The sequence below is a fragment of the Aethalodelphis obliquidens genome, unplaced genomic scaffold (assembly GCF_003676395.1).
Source record: "Aethalodelphis obliquidens isolate GAN/ISIS:26980383/991018 unplaced genomic scaffold, ASM367639v1 scaffold14, whole genome shotgun sequence".
Lineage (NCBI taxonomy): Eukaryota > Metazoa > Chordata > Mammalia > Artiodactyla > Delphinidae > Aethalodelphis > Aethalodelphis obliquidens.
In genome coordinates, this window is record NW_020837958.1 from 39,287,613 (window position 1) to 39,303,597 (window position 15,985).

General features: G+C 53.1%; 1 protein-coding gene across 3 annotated transcripts; it reads left to right on the top strand.

Moving 5' to 3' along the window:
* Positions 1 to 1,655: 1,655 nt before the first annotated feature.
* On the top strand, positions 1,656 to 4,406 carry ART5 (ADP-ribosyltransferase 5). Of its 3 annotated transcripts, none has more exons than XM_027115716.1 (4): positions 1,656 to 1,779; positions 2,761 to 3,484; positions 4,072 to 4,104; positions 4,190 to 4,406. In XM_027115716.1, the coding sequence occupies exons 1-4, from the start codon at positions 1,696 to 1,698 to the stop codon at positions 4,264 to 4,266; spliced, it is 918 nt and encodes a 305-aa protein (XP_026971517.1). In that variant the 5' UTR covers positions 1,656 to 1,695; the 3' UTR covers positions 4,267 to 4,406. The 3 variants fall into 3 exon arrangements, with proteins under 3 accessions (XP_026971517.1, XP_026971519.1, XP_026971518.1); XM_027115718.1 differs by having other exon boundaries at positions 1,656 to 1,767; positions 2,755 to 3,280; XM_027115717.1 differs by lacking the exons at positions 4,072 to 4,104; positions 4,190 to 4,406 and having other exon boundaries at positions 1,656 to 1,767; positions 2,755 to 3,528.
* The last annotated feature ends 11,579 nt before the right edge of the window (positions 4,407 to 15,985 follow it).

Genomic DNA, 15,985 nt, shown 5'->3' on the forward strand with positions numbered 1-15,985 from the left:
GCTGGTACTGGTCTCCAGCGATGGCCACCAGGGGAGGGGAAGGGCAGATTTCTCTTTTATACCGTCAGTCCCCCACCCCTTGTACCTCTCCCACACAGCTGCTCAGAAATGTGACACTCCCCCATCTATTTCTGGACTAGCATCTGCCCAGTCTGCTCTGGGCCAGAGCACGTCCCATGAAAAGGGAACCCCTGAAGCCAGAGGGAAATCAAGGACCCAGGCTAGAACAGCTGCCTCCCCACTGGGTTTGGTCCAGCATTCAGCACCCCTGGCCTCAGGGAGTATCTCCTTATTCTTCCTTTCATGTGAGCATGGAGACTCACCTAAGGTGCAAGGCGAGATTCCCAAAAAGCCTGGGTCCCAACTCTAGCACTCCTTGGCCATGTGATCTTGGAGGACTTTCTGCTTCACTCAAGACCCCTGTTCAGTGACTAGGTTTGACTCCATCTCTTGGGGTCTTTCTTGGGGTTCCAGGTCTCGGGATGGGAGAAGCAATTCCCCAAAGCCAGAGGGTAGAGAGAAGACAAAGCCATGATACCAGAGGTTCAGGCTGCCAGAAAGCTCTTCCCAGAGCTGCTGATTCCTCAGCTGGCCCCTTCTCCCATTACCTCCCAGTGGGCATCTAAGACTCAGAGCCAGGTTATTTATAGGCAAGCCCAGGGAGGTGAGGGGGAAAGGCTAGTGTTGATAAACATGGGGTCACCTGAGTCTGCGAGGTCAAGGGAGAGAGGGTCTAGGGAGGGGCGGGGCTGGACCCTGAGGTTGTGAGAGAGAGAGCTCTGCATCTGGGCCACGCTTGCTGAAGGGAAGGGACATAAAGAGAAGGGAGTGGGGTGGGGGCCGCTAAGATGCTGGACCACACGTGACCCACGTGTTCGCCATATGCAAATTGTATGCAAATGAACGAGCGCGCAAGTGGTGACCTCTCGGCTGGCTGGACCCTCTTGGTCTCTTCGGCCTAGTTGTCTGGAGCCCGGGCCGTGGCGGTCAGGGGCCGCCCGAGGGAGAGACCACGTCTCGTAATTCTCCTCTAGCACTGGTTTTGCTCGGAGAAAAGGGTCCTGGAGAAAGACCTCGCAGTCCTTGGGAAGGAGAGTTAAGTACGACCCTCAGCCCCGCCCCCCAAGCCCCAGTGTTTGTCGTTGGGGAAGAGAGGTGTCAGGTTACCGCCAGTGGCGCTATAATTAGCCGCGGGACTTCGTTGATCCGCGGGTCTCCGGGGACAGGGGGCAGCGCGGCGCCTCCGCAGACTTCAGTCCCCGCCGCCAGGAACCTTCAGTGCCCCTTCCCGCTCTCCGCCTCCGCCACCTCCAGGTGAGTCCCCGGCTCCCCGTCCCCTCCCTTCTCCAAGCGGAGCCAAATTACCGCTCTCCCTTTAGCATTCCCGAGCAGAGGGCGCTGAGCACCCGGGCAGCTGGGAGGTGGGGGAGCTGAGACTGGGGTTGTGCTGGGGTGGAGGCGGGGGGTGGGGGGGTGGGGTGGGGTGGGTGGAGGATAAAATCCAAGACCCGCCCACACACTTAGGACTGCTCTGGGCACCGCCCGCGCCCCGCCGGGCCAAGTCCTAGACCAGGGACCCCTCACACTGTAGAAGAAACTCTCCCAACTTTCTGTCCCCCAGCCCATCGAAGCCAAGACTCCACCGTCGCTGGTCCCACCCTCAGCGGGATCTCACTCTCCAAGTCTCCCAGAGGAATGATGTTGGTGGCTCTGTTGATCGCCCTTAGCTGCCTTGGCATCCACACCCTCAGCGGCATCCGCATTTACGCCCCCTGGCAGGTAACTGGGGGGAACCATTTGCTGCCACAAAGGGAACAGTTGGGGTGGACCTGGGGCCTGACTCCTCAAAGAGCCTTCCCAGGGACGCTTCTCTATGATGCCATTCCTCTCAATCCTCTTCCTCTCAGGAACTTCCATCCCTATAGGGAGCCCCAACTTCCCATTCCATCTCCCAGAACCCAACCTCCACCCATTGGTCCTGCTGTGATCCTCCTTCCTTCTATGGTCCTCCCTTGGGATTGCCTGCATCTTTCTCCTGTCACTTCCCATCTCCCACCACAGGCCCAGCCTAACAAACTCCTTTGGGCTACCTGTGTACTGCCCTCCCGCAGCCCCTCCCACACCAGGGCTTGACCTCCTCCCAGTCCCCACCCCCAGGTTTGAGGATGAGGGCTTCTTGAGCAGGAGAGGACTCAGAGCCTCAGAGCTGCCAGTGACTTGCTGTGGTGTCTAGCACCTGTGTGAGGGGGAAAGAGCCTGAGGATGGGGATGGGGTCAGGTAGTTGGAGACTGGCCATACGTTTGTATGTCACCTGCATACTGAGCCTTAGAGCCAGAACGGTGCTTGGAAGTCTTCCAGCCCCACGTCCCACTGAGTGCAGGAACCTCTCTAATGATAAATGACCCCTCTTAGTTAGTACACAAGTGAGGATCTATATGCTATCCTTACAATAACCCTGTGGGGTTGGAAGTATCCTCAATTTATAGGTGGAGAACCTGAGGTCCAGAAAAGTTAAGAGACTCGCCCAAGATCTCACAGCCCATAGGTGGTGAAGCCAGGATTTGAACCCATGTCTGTCTGGCTCCAGTGCCTGTTATTTAAGCCCTTGAGCTCTTGCCAAATTTCACACCCCAGATATTTGGGCATAGAAATGAGATTCTGTGTTTCTGAACTGATCTGCCGCCAGAACCTCTGCCCAGTACCCTGAACTTACACCCTTTCCTGTGTGGCCCCTCTCTTCCTTACCTCTATAGGCCCAGAATGTTTCCATCCAGAACCTGAGCCTGGCTCCAGACACCTTCGATGATGCCTATGTGGGCTGCTCGGAGGAGATGGAGGAGAAGGCAGTCCATCTGCTAGCGGAGGAGATGGCTAACCATACCAGGCTGCGGGAGTCCTGGGAGACAGCCCAGAAGGCCTGGGAGCAAAGGTGTCCAGGGCTCAGCCTGCCTCCTGGCTTCAAAACCCAGCACGGAATCGCCGTCATGGTCTACACCAACTCATCCAACCCTTTATACCGGGAGCTGAACCAGGCTGTGCGGACAGGCGGTGACTCCAGGGAGTTCTACATGCAGCACTTCCCCTTCAAGGCCCTGCATTTCTACCTGACCCAGGCCCTGCAGCTGCTGCGGGGCAGTAGGGACTGCAGCAGGGAACCTGGGCAGGTGGTGTTCCGAGGCGTGGGCGCCATTCGATTTGAACCCAAGGAGCTGGGGGTCTCTGTCCGCTTAGGCCAGTTTACCTCCAGCTCCCTGGATGAGGCAGTGGCCCGCAGATTTGGTAATGCCACCTTCTTCTCTCTAAGGACTTGCTTTGGGGCCCCGATCCAGGCCCTGTCTGTCTTTCCCAAGGAGCGTGAGGTGCTGATCCCCCCGCATGAAGTCTTCTTGGTCACCAGTTTCTCCCAGGATGGAGCCCGGAACCTGGTGACTCTCTCCAGCAATAATCAGATGTGCAGCCACTTTAACTGCGCCTATCTGGGTGGTGAGCCATGCATGAGGGAAGCAGGACTGGCAGGATGTCCCTGATTTATTTCAGTCCCCAGGGCCTTCAGGAGACCCACGTGATTAATGGGGAAGTTGAGGGCTGGAAGTTAGCTGGAGTTATTTTTCTCTGTGACTCAGGTTTTGCCAGCTCAGAGAAGGCCCTATAAGTGTTTTCTGGATCTGTGAATATTCTCAGATGATGCTATAAAGGTCCTTGAACGTTTCCTTCTGCTATACAGTCTAAAAGGCCAAAAGAACCTGGTTAGGGGGGGGCAATAAGCAGAGGAAAGTGACAGGAGTGCTGCTTCAGATCTCAGGAGGCCCTGGGCGTAATAGCGTAACCCATGCGCTATTCCCAAGTGCTGAGGCAGGGACAGAATGGGGCCAGGATGGTAGCAGGGATGGAAAGGCAATCTGGGAAGATTTCCTGGAAGAAGAAGGAGGAAGGGAAGTCAGAAGTTTGTATTTAGGACAAGGGAAAGCTAGATTGAGATTGGGAATGGCCGTGCCAGGGACTGGTGAGAAGGGAAGTTTGGGGTGTGAGGGTCTGTCTGCATGGAGGCCTCACTGTGCTGTCTGTTGCAGCGAAGAAGAGGCCGAGATGTGAGTCTGTGCCAAGTGAGTCACCCTCCTGCCCCTCCCTCAGCTGCTTTGACTCCCCCTGGCCCTGCTGACCCTTCACCACCTTTTCCTCTCTCTCCAGCAGGAGGACAGGCCGACTCACTCTCCAAGGGGGCCTTCTCTCTGCTCTCCTGGAAGGCCCTGCCCTTGGCCTCTTAGGAGTTCCAGCTCTCAGGAGCTGGGCTCTGAAAGTTCAGTGCCTGCCACGTAGGAGTCCTGGGAAATGATGACATCCATATGAAGATGGGAGGCTTTGAAGAGCCTGGAGAAGCCAGAACATGGTTTCGGACCCAGACCTAGCAGCCATCTCCCCGGCCAGGATGTTGGCGGATCTGAGGCCATGGTAGGGTGGAGGGATCCCCGCTACGTGGTAGGGACTCCAGGGGACAAGCAAGGGTAGTACTGTGACAGCCACTGGATTAAACAGTGTTGCAGTGTGGTGACCTCAAATTTCATGATTGGTTTGTTCCATGAGACTAGACCATCTGCCCTGCTCTGGCCATATGGGACTCAGGGACTGAGGGACTAAAAAGAATGACTTTTTGATCACTTTTAGACATGGTCTCAGTGCAGACCCTTGTCACACACTGTAACCTGCAAACCCAGACGCTTTAATAGACAGAGGTTCCTCACAACAGCCCTGAAGGCAGGAAGGGGGACAGATGGCTTCCTAGGCCACTTGTCAGATGAGGAATGCAGAGCCAAAGAAGGAAGCAACTTGCTGAAGGTCAGAGAGGTAGTGCTGAAACCAGGACCCTTACCTCCTAGTCCAGAACCCTTTCCACCAAACATCTGAAGGAACTCAAAGTAGGATCCTAAGCCCCAGATATCTGGGACCCCAGAGCAAGCCATTTCTCTCTGCCCTGCTCCCACAGGGTTCATTTTGGGCTTGGGGATCTCAAAACATCAAGAGACAGAGATTCTCACACACTCTGGAGGCATCTGACATCCAGAACAGAGGCTTTATTGAGGCAAGGAAAGCAGCACGGGCTCCTACTGAGACCCACCCTCACCCATCTGGGGTGTTCTACTCAGCACCAGAAGGCGGGACCCTCCCACTGCATCAGGACCCCTCCTTGGTTCCCAGGTCTTCCTCCTGGGGCACGTCCCCAGCCCCCTCTGATTCTTGCTCCCTGTGCCCTAGCACGTGAGCTGGGGAGGAGGGGCCCGACTCTCCAGATGCTGGAGTCCTGGCCCTGCCTGCATCTTGAAGACACCTGGGTCCCCACAGTCCCTGGCACTGTCAGCTCTGGGTTCTCAGGGATGGGAGGGCCCAGGTTCTGGAAGCTGTTGCACACTCGGCTGATGGAGCAACAGAGGATGCTGGCACCGTCTGGTGGCCGGCGCAGCCTTCCCTCCACCAGAGTCCGCTGCACACCGGCTACCTCGCTTTGCAGTCGAGATACTGTCTTGGTCAGCTCTGTCAGTCTGTTGCCCAGGTCTTGGGGAGGGGTGGGGCGTGGCAGTAGTGACGGGGAGGTCACTCAGAAGATGAGCCTGCCCTGGACCACTTCTACCCTCAGCACAACCCCGGGGGACATTTATGCCGGGGGTCCTAGGCAGGAGAACTGGAGGAAGTGAGGGACTGGCTTATGGCATGTGGGTCAGGTGGGCAGGCCGAGTCAGGCGCAGATGAATCAGCAGGGCTGGGGTGGTGGTGAGTCTAGAAGATACCAAGAAGGAAAGTCTTATGGACCAGAGAAGGGGTCAGGAGTCATAGAATGAGAAATTTTCTAATGGGTAGAGATTTGTACATCCGCCCCCTCTGCCTTCTTCCCCATCTACACCTGTCCAGCTCATACCCACCCTCAGAGCCCAGTTCTGATTCCACCTCCTCTTTCTCCAGCTTCTGGTACTCTATCCTTCTACCTTCCCATGAGCCTCTCAAAATGATAGACTCTTTCTCTTCTTTGGGCTCTCACTGCAATTTGTGTCTCTTTTTCTAAGCACTTTCTGCCTAGCGAGATGGTTTCTCTTCCTCAGCAGACTGAAAGCTTCCTGTGTGTCCCTGCTGGGAACAAAGGGGACCTAGCAATGAACCCTGGTTGAATGAGTGAATGAATGAATGATGAATAAGGTGAATGAGTGAATGGGAAAGGGAGTGAATGAGAGAATAAATGAACACAAGAATGAAGGTGGGAATGAAGGATTAAATCAAGTGAGTGTAATAAATGTCTAAACAGGTACGAGGGTAATTGAGTGCAAGGGCCCACAAGATCTGGGCAGGTTTTGGCTTCCAAGGGTGGGTCGGAGGGGGGCCACATAGAGAACTGCAGGCTGGTTGGAGGGGTGTGAGGCTGGGTGTTCCAGCTGAGCAAGGGACAGGAATGGGAAAGGCCTGGAGGGGAGCAACTAACTTTTCCGACGGGTCTCCTCAAACTCCCGCCACGCAGTCTCTATGTAGCGCTGTACCAGAGCCTTGATGACATGAAGCCAGTAGGATCCACGCTCTTCCTCCCCAGGCCCTGCCCCTGCCCCAGGATTGTCCTGGGATGGGAAGACAGGAGGGCGAGAGAGAGTCTTCACCCCCAGCTTTTCTCTAGTCACTGCATCCTCCCCCAGGCAATAAAGATGGAGGCAAAGTCTGTGCAGACTTTTCTATCCCTGAAGGCCACACATCTAGACCCTCATGCAGACCTGGAAGGTAGTCTGGATGGAGGCCAGAAGGGGTAGAATGGCTGAGTGCAAGAGAACCAGGGTGGGAGGTGGGTGAGGGTTAGGAGGAGAAGCAGAGTGTGGGTAGAGAGAAATGCTGAGCAAGGCAGAGCTGAGCTCTCTCCCGCCACCAACCCAACCTTGGTTTTCTTGAGTTGAGTTAGTGCAGGTTAACCCTGTCCTTCAAATTCCGCAGAGGGGAGACTAGGGAATGTGGGGAGGCATGTCCTTGGACCAGCTCATTTATATGAGATGGAAATCATCATGCAAATTAGAATGATTAGTTCTGGGTCCAGTTTTAGGCCTCAGGACAGTACCAGGAGGGCAAGTCGGGCATCTGGGGCAGATAAAGGAGAGAGAGAGCAGAGGTGAAGTAGGCAAAGTGCTGGACTCAGAAGACAGGCTCAAATCCCAGCTCGGTCACTTCGCCGCTGTGTGCCTCGAGCAAGCTACTCAACTTCTTCAGGCTGAAGGTCTCCAGATTTAAAGTGGAGATGGTGATAACGCCTACTTCCCAGGCTGGTACTTCCCTGGCATGGAGTAGAGGATCTCTAAATGCTTAGGAAATAATTATTTGTATTTATCTGTATTTATTTAGCTCTCTAGATATTTTATGGTTAGCCTATTTACTTTTTTTTTTTTTTTTTTCTTTTTTTTGGCCTCACCGTGTGGCCTGTGGGATCTTACTTCCCTGGCCAGGGATCAAACCCATGTCCTCTGCAGTGGAAGTGCAGAGTCTTAACCACTGGACCACCAGGGAAGTCCCTAGCCTATTTACTTTTATAATGTAAAAAAGCAAAGCCTTTTCTTAAATATTTTGAAAGGAGAGACAGGATTGGCAGAGATGGTACAGCAGAAGCATGAGAGAGAACGATGGGTCTTTTCAGCTGCAGAGTATATAAAGCGTATTTCTTGTATAAAATAAGGAATAAGAGCTTTGGAAAAGCCATTTCCTAAGGTGCAGGGTAGGTGGGAGGAGACACCTGATGGGGTCACCAAAGAGCAGGCTAGTGAGGTGGGGGGCAGCTGGAGGAGGGGTGGAACCTCACTGGGGGTTCAGTGGAGGGTGGGGGAGACCCCCAGCTGGCTGGTATAGTGGGATCCATCAGGACTCAGTGACTCCCAGCACAGGCCCAGAGAACTGAATACAACTTCAGGTGAAGATGCTGAGTTGCACCCTAGAGGGGAAGCAGCCCTGACATGGGGTCTGCAAATATGCATCACCTGGCAACCTGGACAGGGCCAGGAAGTGGTCAGGGTGAAAGGGTGATAGTTCCAGAATGTGGAGTTTGAGATGCATTAGGGTGTAAGAGGTACCATGCAGGATAGCCTGGAGCTAGGATGGTGGGAACTGGGAACCCCTGGCATTTAGTTTCTTGTAAATGTCATGTTTTCTCCATGCTTTTGCACATGCTGTTTCCTGTGCCTAGAACTCCCTTCTCCACCGTACCTGCCCATCAACCTCCTGTTTATCCTTCAGGATTCTACTCTGCCCTCAAGGTCTCCGGGAAGCTCCCTGACCCCTGAGGCTGGGTCTGGGGCCTCTCGTCCCTGCTCCAATAGCCCCCTGTGCTTCTTTCTATCATAGGTTTGTCATCATGCACAATTACAGTCCATTTCCTTCTGATGCTCTAGACTGTCAGCACCTCAAAGGACCACCGTGCTGCATATCTTTATTTCCAGAATTGGTGTGCTTTGACAAGTGTTTGTTAAACAAACTGTTGACCAATCAGATAAGGGAAGGCCTTCCTCACCTGGGGATCCAGGGGCCTCAGAGCTTCAGAGTTGGCCTGTGGCCTCGCAGAGCTGACCTGAAGGCCCTGTCTTAGAGAGACCCTCAGGTAACATGTTTTTTTTTTTTTTTTTAGGTAACATGTTTTAAGGGGAACAGATAGGACCCCCTACAGACCTGGCAGTAATGCTATCTGAATTAGTAAGGGGTCCCATGCCAAGCCAGACTGAGTTAGGGAGCAGATAATGAGAGGTAAGTTAGTGCCTTGGAGGCCTGCCCTCCTCTCTCAGGCCTCAGCCACCTTCTAATTTCCAGTTTGTGGGGCAGTCTCCCCTTGGCTTCTTAACACGTTACTTTGAAAAACGTTCAACGATACCTTGACCCAGTTTAGGGCAAAAAGTTTTGCCTAAAGCTTATGGGGTATTGGCAGCTTGGGAGGAGGGTGGCATGAACTTCTGTTCGAGCCGGGTGACACAGGATTGGAAATTTAGGAAATGGCCAAAGCCAGGAGGAGGGAAAGGCAAGCCATACGAGAGAGCAGGAATTGGGAGCAGGCTTTCTGGGAAACATACAAGGAAAGACAGACAAGCCAGGGGTGTTCAGACAAATGGACGGTATAGGCAATACAGCTGAAGACCCGGTGTGAGGAAGACCCGCAGCAGGCAGAGGAGGTGCTCACAAAGGTGGGGATTGGGGGAGAGGCTGGCTTCTTGGCTTTGCAGCAGGAGCAGCAACAGCAAATGAAGAGGAAAATTCTCCTGAGAAATTGAGGTGAAGGGAGGGGGGTAGTTAGAGGACAGGGTCTAGGCTAATGGGGCAGGAGCTGGGATAGGGGTGCTGAGTGCTGGGGGGTTGGGAGAGCTCTGAGGTCATCACCTGAGAAGGTAGAAGGTAGCCTTGGGGGAGGGCAGGATGCTGAAGGGCACGGGCAGCGTCAGGCCCTCTCGGAAGTAGGACAGGTAGAGCTTGGAGCAAGCAAACTTCCACTCCACGTCAGCAGCGTCCTGGGGGTTAGGAGGCAGGGGCTCTGCAAGGACCACTTTGGTGCCTAGCCCTCCTGCCCACTCAGTCTGCCCCATTTCCCCCCAGCGCTCATGTCTCTTCTCCAACCTCTTTCTTCTCCCCATTCTTATCTGCACCTCCACCTATCACCCACATTTCCCCTGCCTGTACCCCCCTTCCCCTCTTCCTCCCCACCACCTTTCATGCTTCTGACATCCAGTTCCATCCGGACTATTCTCCAGTCACAAACCCTAACCCATCCATCTCCTTCCCTCTCCCTTCTCACGTTCCCACCTACTTTTCCACAACACATCCTTCCTCCCCATCATAAGGTGGAAAGAGCACTAGACTTGTATCTGGAGAAAATAATAACATCATTAAGACCCTCAATCTACAGATGAGGAAAGTGAGGCCTAAAGAGGAAAACTTGTCCCCAGTCACAAAACAAGGCAGTAGTGGAGGCAGAGCCGGAACCCAAATGTCTCCACTCCTTGCATGCTATTCCCCTCCATTCCTTTCTCTCTTCTTCCCTCTGGCCTGAGCCACCCTCAGTTCATGCACCTCAGTCTCCTGGAAGGAGCTGGTGATCATGGCAATGAGCATGTTGAGCAGCGCAATGACCAGGACGATGGTAAAGATACCGTAGAGGGCCTGGCCCACCAGTTCCGGCACCAGAAACTGGGGCATGTCAACCACACTGTGCTCCTCCGTGCCGAACATCGTCCAGAACAGAAACTGGAAGGTCTTGTTGAAACTGGCATGGGGGGCTGAAGAGTAGGATGTGAGGGGTGGGAGATGAGCCAGAGCGCCACCCAGACCCACTCCTCCTCGCCCTCAGGACCCAGGCAAAGGCGCTGTGCTTCCACGAAGCCCATTGGACCGCTTGTCATTTCTGATCTCCCGCCAGAATTTACTGAGCGTATAGCAGTGCCAGGAACAGGTGCTAAGGATACAGCCGTGAACAAGACAAGCACAGTCCGTGTCTTCAAGGACGTTATGTTCTGGGTGGGGAGCGGGGGTGAGATGGACACCAACTCTACAAACATCCCTAAATTGTGGCAAGTGCTATGAAGCAGCAGCACAGGATGTTATGGCCTAGTCTGGGAGCTGGGGAAAACTTCCTCAAAAAACATTCAAGCTGAGCTCTGAAGGCTGAGGGAATCAACCAGGGGGAAGGGAAGGAGATGTGAAGCGTGCCCAAGGTAGGGGAGTCTGGGGGGCATTTGAGGAACTGAGAGATGGCCAGCATAGCTCGTCTCAGAGGGCAAAGGAGAGAGAAGCTCGTGAGAGGGAAGCAGGGACCAACCAGGTTATGCAGGGCCCTGTAGGATAAAAACAAAGATCCTCACTATAGCCTAGGAGCCTTAGGAAGCTATGAAGAATTCTGAGCAGAGGGGTGACCCCTGAATTACTTTTGATAAGATCACACTGGCTGCTGTGAGGAGAGTGGAAGAGAAGCAGATGAGAGAGTGGGGGCACGGAGACCAGTCAAGAAGCTGTTGCCATGGTCTGGGTGAGAGAGGATGGTGATTGGACCACAGAAGCAGCCACCCATGCTGCTTCAGTTCAAGCCTAGATGACTGCAACGGTCTCCACAGCGGGTCTCTGGCCCCAGTCCCTCTCTTGTCCTTCCATCCTCCACACTGCACTGAAGGTGTTCTTTCTAAATGCTGATCTGATGTGCTGTACTTCTGCTTGTCAAACTTTAAATGCTCCTGACTACTCTCAGTCCAAATGCCCACCATGCAACGTACCTGAGGTTTTTAGCAAAAATACTTTTGACTTAATTAGCTGTCTCCCATAAATGAGCAGGGGGCTCAGCCTGCCTGTGCTGCCGTGGAATGACACCAGGACCCATGAAGCAGGCTGGAAGGACTAGTTCCTGTCCCTGGCACTAAGATTCATGATTTCAACTGTGTCAGCAGACTTCCTCAACATCTTGAAGCCAGGATGGGAACAAGGATTCTTGGTAAGAGGATTGGTCTGAATAAAGCCTCCATTTACTTTGGAACCATGAGAAAGACTTGACCAACATCCACAGGCCCAACCATGGGTCCTTCAGGTTCAACAATAAAACCATCATGTAGTTGCACTCAGGAAGAATTCATGATTGAACGATTGCTTGGGAGGCCATCCGGAGCTCCCTGGTCTGCTGGGCAAGCCAGGCTTCTCAGCAGGACCTTCATGAGCTCCGTGACCTGGCCCCTCTACCCTCTCCAGCCTCCCCTCTCAAAATCCCCTCTATGCACCAACCATGGAGGAAGTCTTGCTATTCTCCAAACATACCTCCTTGCCTTAGTATGTGCCCCCTTCTGCCCAGAATGCTCTGTACCTTCTCTGAAGTTTACAACCTTTGTAGGTGGAGTCCAGAGTTCCCTTCTCTATGAAGTCTTCCCTGATCATCAAGACAGAGGAAGGGGCTTTCCCTTCTGGTTACCCTCAGCATAAGCCCTCCTTCCTCACATCACTCATCATCTCAAACTGAGTTTATTTGTGCACGTGGCTATCTTCTCCAGGAGACTGAGTCTGGTTCACTTCTGTCTGTGCTTCCAGTGCCAGGGACAGGACCTACTACAAAGAAGGTGTCATAAATGGGTGTGAACTCAAACAGCAATGAATGAATGACTAAGAAAGTGAATGAATTTAAAAAGTGAGTGAATGAATGAATGAATGAGTGAACAATGAATGAGTGAGTGAATGAACAAGGAATTAGTTATTGGCCATATTTAGGGAGAACTGAGTATCAAAAAGAATAATGGGGCTTCCCTGGCGGTACAGTGGTTAAGAATTCGCCAACGCAGGGGACACGGGTTCAAACCCTGGCCTGGGAAGATCCCACATGCCGCGGAGCAACTAAGCCCATGTGCCACAACTACTGAGCCTGAGCTCTAGAGCCCGCAAGCCACAACTACTGAGCCCGCGAGCCACAACTACTGAGCCCGCATGCCACAACTTCTGAAGCCCGCATGCCTAGAGCCCGTGCTCTGCAACAAGAGAAGCCACGACAACGAAAGGTCCGCACACTGCAACGAAGAGTAGCCCCCAGTCACCGCAACTGGGGAAAGTCCGCGCACAGCAACGAAGACCCAACACAGCCAAATATAAAAACAAATTAATTAATTAATTAACAAAAAAAGAATAATGACTGTAATGGATTATTATATTTTTAAAAAATCTTTGAATCCATAGTGATATTCAAAAAGAGTGGAGAAGGAAGCACTTCTTTATGGCAGAATGCCAGCAAAGAAATGTACAGGGAATGACAGCAATAGAAAATCAGCATCTTGAAACCACTGTTATAATAACTGATGCAGGTAAAAATCATCTGTAAAGGGACTTCCCTGGTGGCGCAGTGGTTAAGAGTCTGTCTGCCAGTGCAGGGCACGTGGGTTCGATTCCTGGTCCAGGAAGATCCCACATGCCGCAGAGCAACTAAGCCTGTGCGCCACAACTACAGAGCCTGCGAGCCACAGCTACTGAAGCCCACGCACCTAGAGCCTGAGCCCTGCAACAAGAGAAGCCACTGCAATGAGAAGCCTGTGCGCCACAATGAAGACCCAACGCAGGCAAAAATTAATTAAACAAAAATCATTTGTGGATGATAAATCCACTCAGAGCAAAGTTGCAAGAAAGTGGTCTAGGCACACAGTCTCAGCATCTCTTTTCATTACCACAAGGGTATCTCCTTTTCAATGGAGAGGTTTGCTAGACCAATGGGCCTCACCAATGGGCTAAACTGACATTGTGAGCCTTCTGATGTGATATGATGGAAAGTACACATCATCAATTAGGTTGCGTTCTTGCCAAAATTGCTTAAGTTGAATCTGATCATGAGGAAGAGGTGATTACTAAGCTCCAAGTTCACGGTCCCAGAATCCCACCTGCCCATCCTGCCTCTGCCCCTGAGTACTTGCCCAGCCGCTCTGTCTCCTGGTAAGGCACGTAGATGTTGTTGAGGCCGCAGAGGAAGGTGGTCAGGATAATCGTGAGAATGAACATGAACCTGGCAGGGGGTGGGATGGGGGAGGGTCAGAGCAGGTCTCTTCCCTGGGAGAAGTCAGGCTCTGGGAAGAGAGATGGGGGTGATGGCTCCCAGTCTCAGCCTCTACTTGACAAGGATTCAGTGTGGTTATTATTAAGAAGAGAGAAATTAAGGGGTGGGAAATGAGAAGGGATTTAAAGGGTGCTGAAGCAGAAGCTCTCCCTCCAGAATAAAGGATTCTGGGTTGAAACAGTCAAAGCTGGGCATGGGTCAGGCTCCCAGGGAGGGACCGAGATGCTGAGATGTGGTACAAGGATGAGGGAGAGTCACAGAGTCCTACTGGACAGGATTTATCACCAGTGGAGTGAAAGCCACATGTGAGTTGAGTTGGCTGGCAACACGGAAGGCTAGGAGAGTCTCAGGGGTGGGATGGCAAGTTCTCCAAGCTGAGCTGAGCTGAAGATGTTCACAGATGTAACCAGGGCTTTTCCCATCAAGGGCACCCATGCCTGTCCCACCTCAGGCAGGGTTTTCCCAGGGAAGCAGGCACGAAAAATGGGCTCTGATTAGGGTGAAAGGCCAGGTAGGCTGTAAATGATTTGATGATAATTACCAGGAAGACCAGATAATTCCATGAATTCCAAAAGCAGTTGTACAGTGGAAACCATCCAAAGGGACCCCTGAGTCCAGTGCCTCACCACAAAGATGGGAAAACCGAGCCCCAGAGAGGGCCATGGAGACAACAAAGGAACTGGGACTGGAATGCCAGCCAAGGGCTCTTACTGCCATTGGTGGTTCCTGATCTTTGGAGTCATGGGCCTCTTTGAGAATTAGATGAAAGTTATAGACCCTCTCTGCAGAGAAATGTACCTTTACATTTACATCCGAAATTTGCCTTTATTTTCAGGGTTTCCGAGGTCTCTGGAGCCTGTACAAGCAACCCAGGATAAGAATCCCTGTGCTAACTAGAGCTGGGAGCTTCAGAAGGAGATCAAGTGGGGTCCATCGGAGGGGAAGATGCTCGAGCAGGGGCAGTACGCACCAGATCATGTCGTCCATCATCCTGCCAATGGAAATCTGCAGGATGCCCAGCGACTCATGGGCCGGCAGGACGTAGGCCAGGCGGGTGAAGCAAAGAACACCTCAGCTAGGAACTCGTGGTCTTCCGTGCGCCACTCACTCCGCTCTGTGCAGGTGGAACGGGTTTGGGGGGCTGAGGCCGAGAACCAAGGAAGGGAGGGGACTGGGGGACTCAGGGCTGAGCTAGGAGGCACTCACCAGCCGAGGTGAAGTAGCGGCAGGCAGCCCCGTCCGGGGCATCCCGGCAGCGCCTGTAGGCCAGCCCGGCCAGGAGCACGAAGGCCGCCAGGTACAGGGACAAGACGACCGTGTCCAGGATGTTCCACCAGTCCAGGAGGTAACTGCACAGGCCCTCGATCCACACTTCCTTACACTCAAACCACAGGAAGCCTGAAGGAGGTGGTAGGGAGCCAGGGCAGGGTGAGGCGCCTCCTCCGTCCAGGTCAGAGCTGGGTTGCAGGTATGGTTGTAGGGGGAAACTATCCATGGGGTGGGAGAACTAAGATATGAAAGGCATGAAATGGATAAAATGTAGACGTTTAGTCTGCTGAAGTACAGAGATCTTACGTGAAAATAAAAAGAACTTCTGGCTGATGCAGACTCAGCTGCCATGGAGCCTGTGCCACTGATCCCAGTTGGCTGATAAACTCAAAGTGAGTAACACCTTGAGAAGCTGGTTATTGGGAGGGGATGATCGAAATCTGCTTCCCCCTTCCCTCCACCAAGTATATATTGGACAACTATTTCAAGAATATTGATGTGAAGGGGCTCCAAATTATCAACCTGCTCCTTATCAGCCCGGGGCCCAGGGCCTGACCTGGGGATGGAGGGTCTCGGGAGCTGGACCCCATTAGCCAGGTGACCCTGCCATGTCATACCCTTCTCCGTTCCCTGGATACAAGCATGTGCTTTTTTACTCATGGTTCTGTCCACCTAGGAAGCCCTTCCACACCCTTTTGAAGGCAGGCTCGCCTTTGTGGCCCAGGACAAATATTACCTCCTCTGTGAAGCCTTCCCTAACCGGGGGAGTGAGTTCTCACAGCTCTCTTCAGACCTCTGTGATACCATCGCTGTGGGGCACTGCAGGAGATCTCTTCCTGGGTCCGCCCCCCGTCCCCTCCCCTGAACTTTGAACCCCTCAAGGGCAGGGACCATGGCCTATTCACCTCCTTGTCCCCGGTGCCCAGAACAAGGCCCAGTAGTTACTATTGAATAAAAACGGATTAAGCTCCTACCATGTGCCAGTGGGATCCTGTGGTGAATAAGACAAATACAGGCCCTGGCCTCTCCGGGTTCATAATCTAGTGAGGGAGGCGGGCAAGTAGCCAAGTCGTTACAAGCCAGTGTGGTAACTGTTAAGGTGGAAAGGAGGGGAACAGAGGCTGTTGTGAGAATGTTTAGGAACAGATCCTCACCCTGATTTGGGG

What these genes read in the sequence shown, in the direction of transcription:
- ART5 (XM_027115716.1), top strand. Translation starts at nt 1,696, where the DNA reads ATGATGTTGGTGGCTCTGTTGATCGCCCTTAGCTGCCTTGGCATCCAC. An exon ending in TAACTGCGCCTATCTGGGTG is followed by an intron (nt 3,485 to 4,071) that starts GTGAGCCATGCA and finishes TGTCTGTTGCAG; the next exon opens with CGAAGAAGAGGCCGAGATGT. An exon ending in GAGATGTGAGTCTGTGCCAA is followed by an intron (nt 4,105 to 4,189) that starts GTGAGTCACCCT and finishes CTCTCTCTCCAG; the next exon opens with CAGGAGGACAGGCCGACTCA.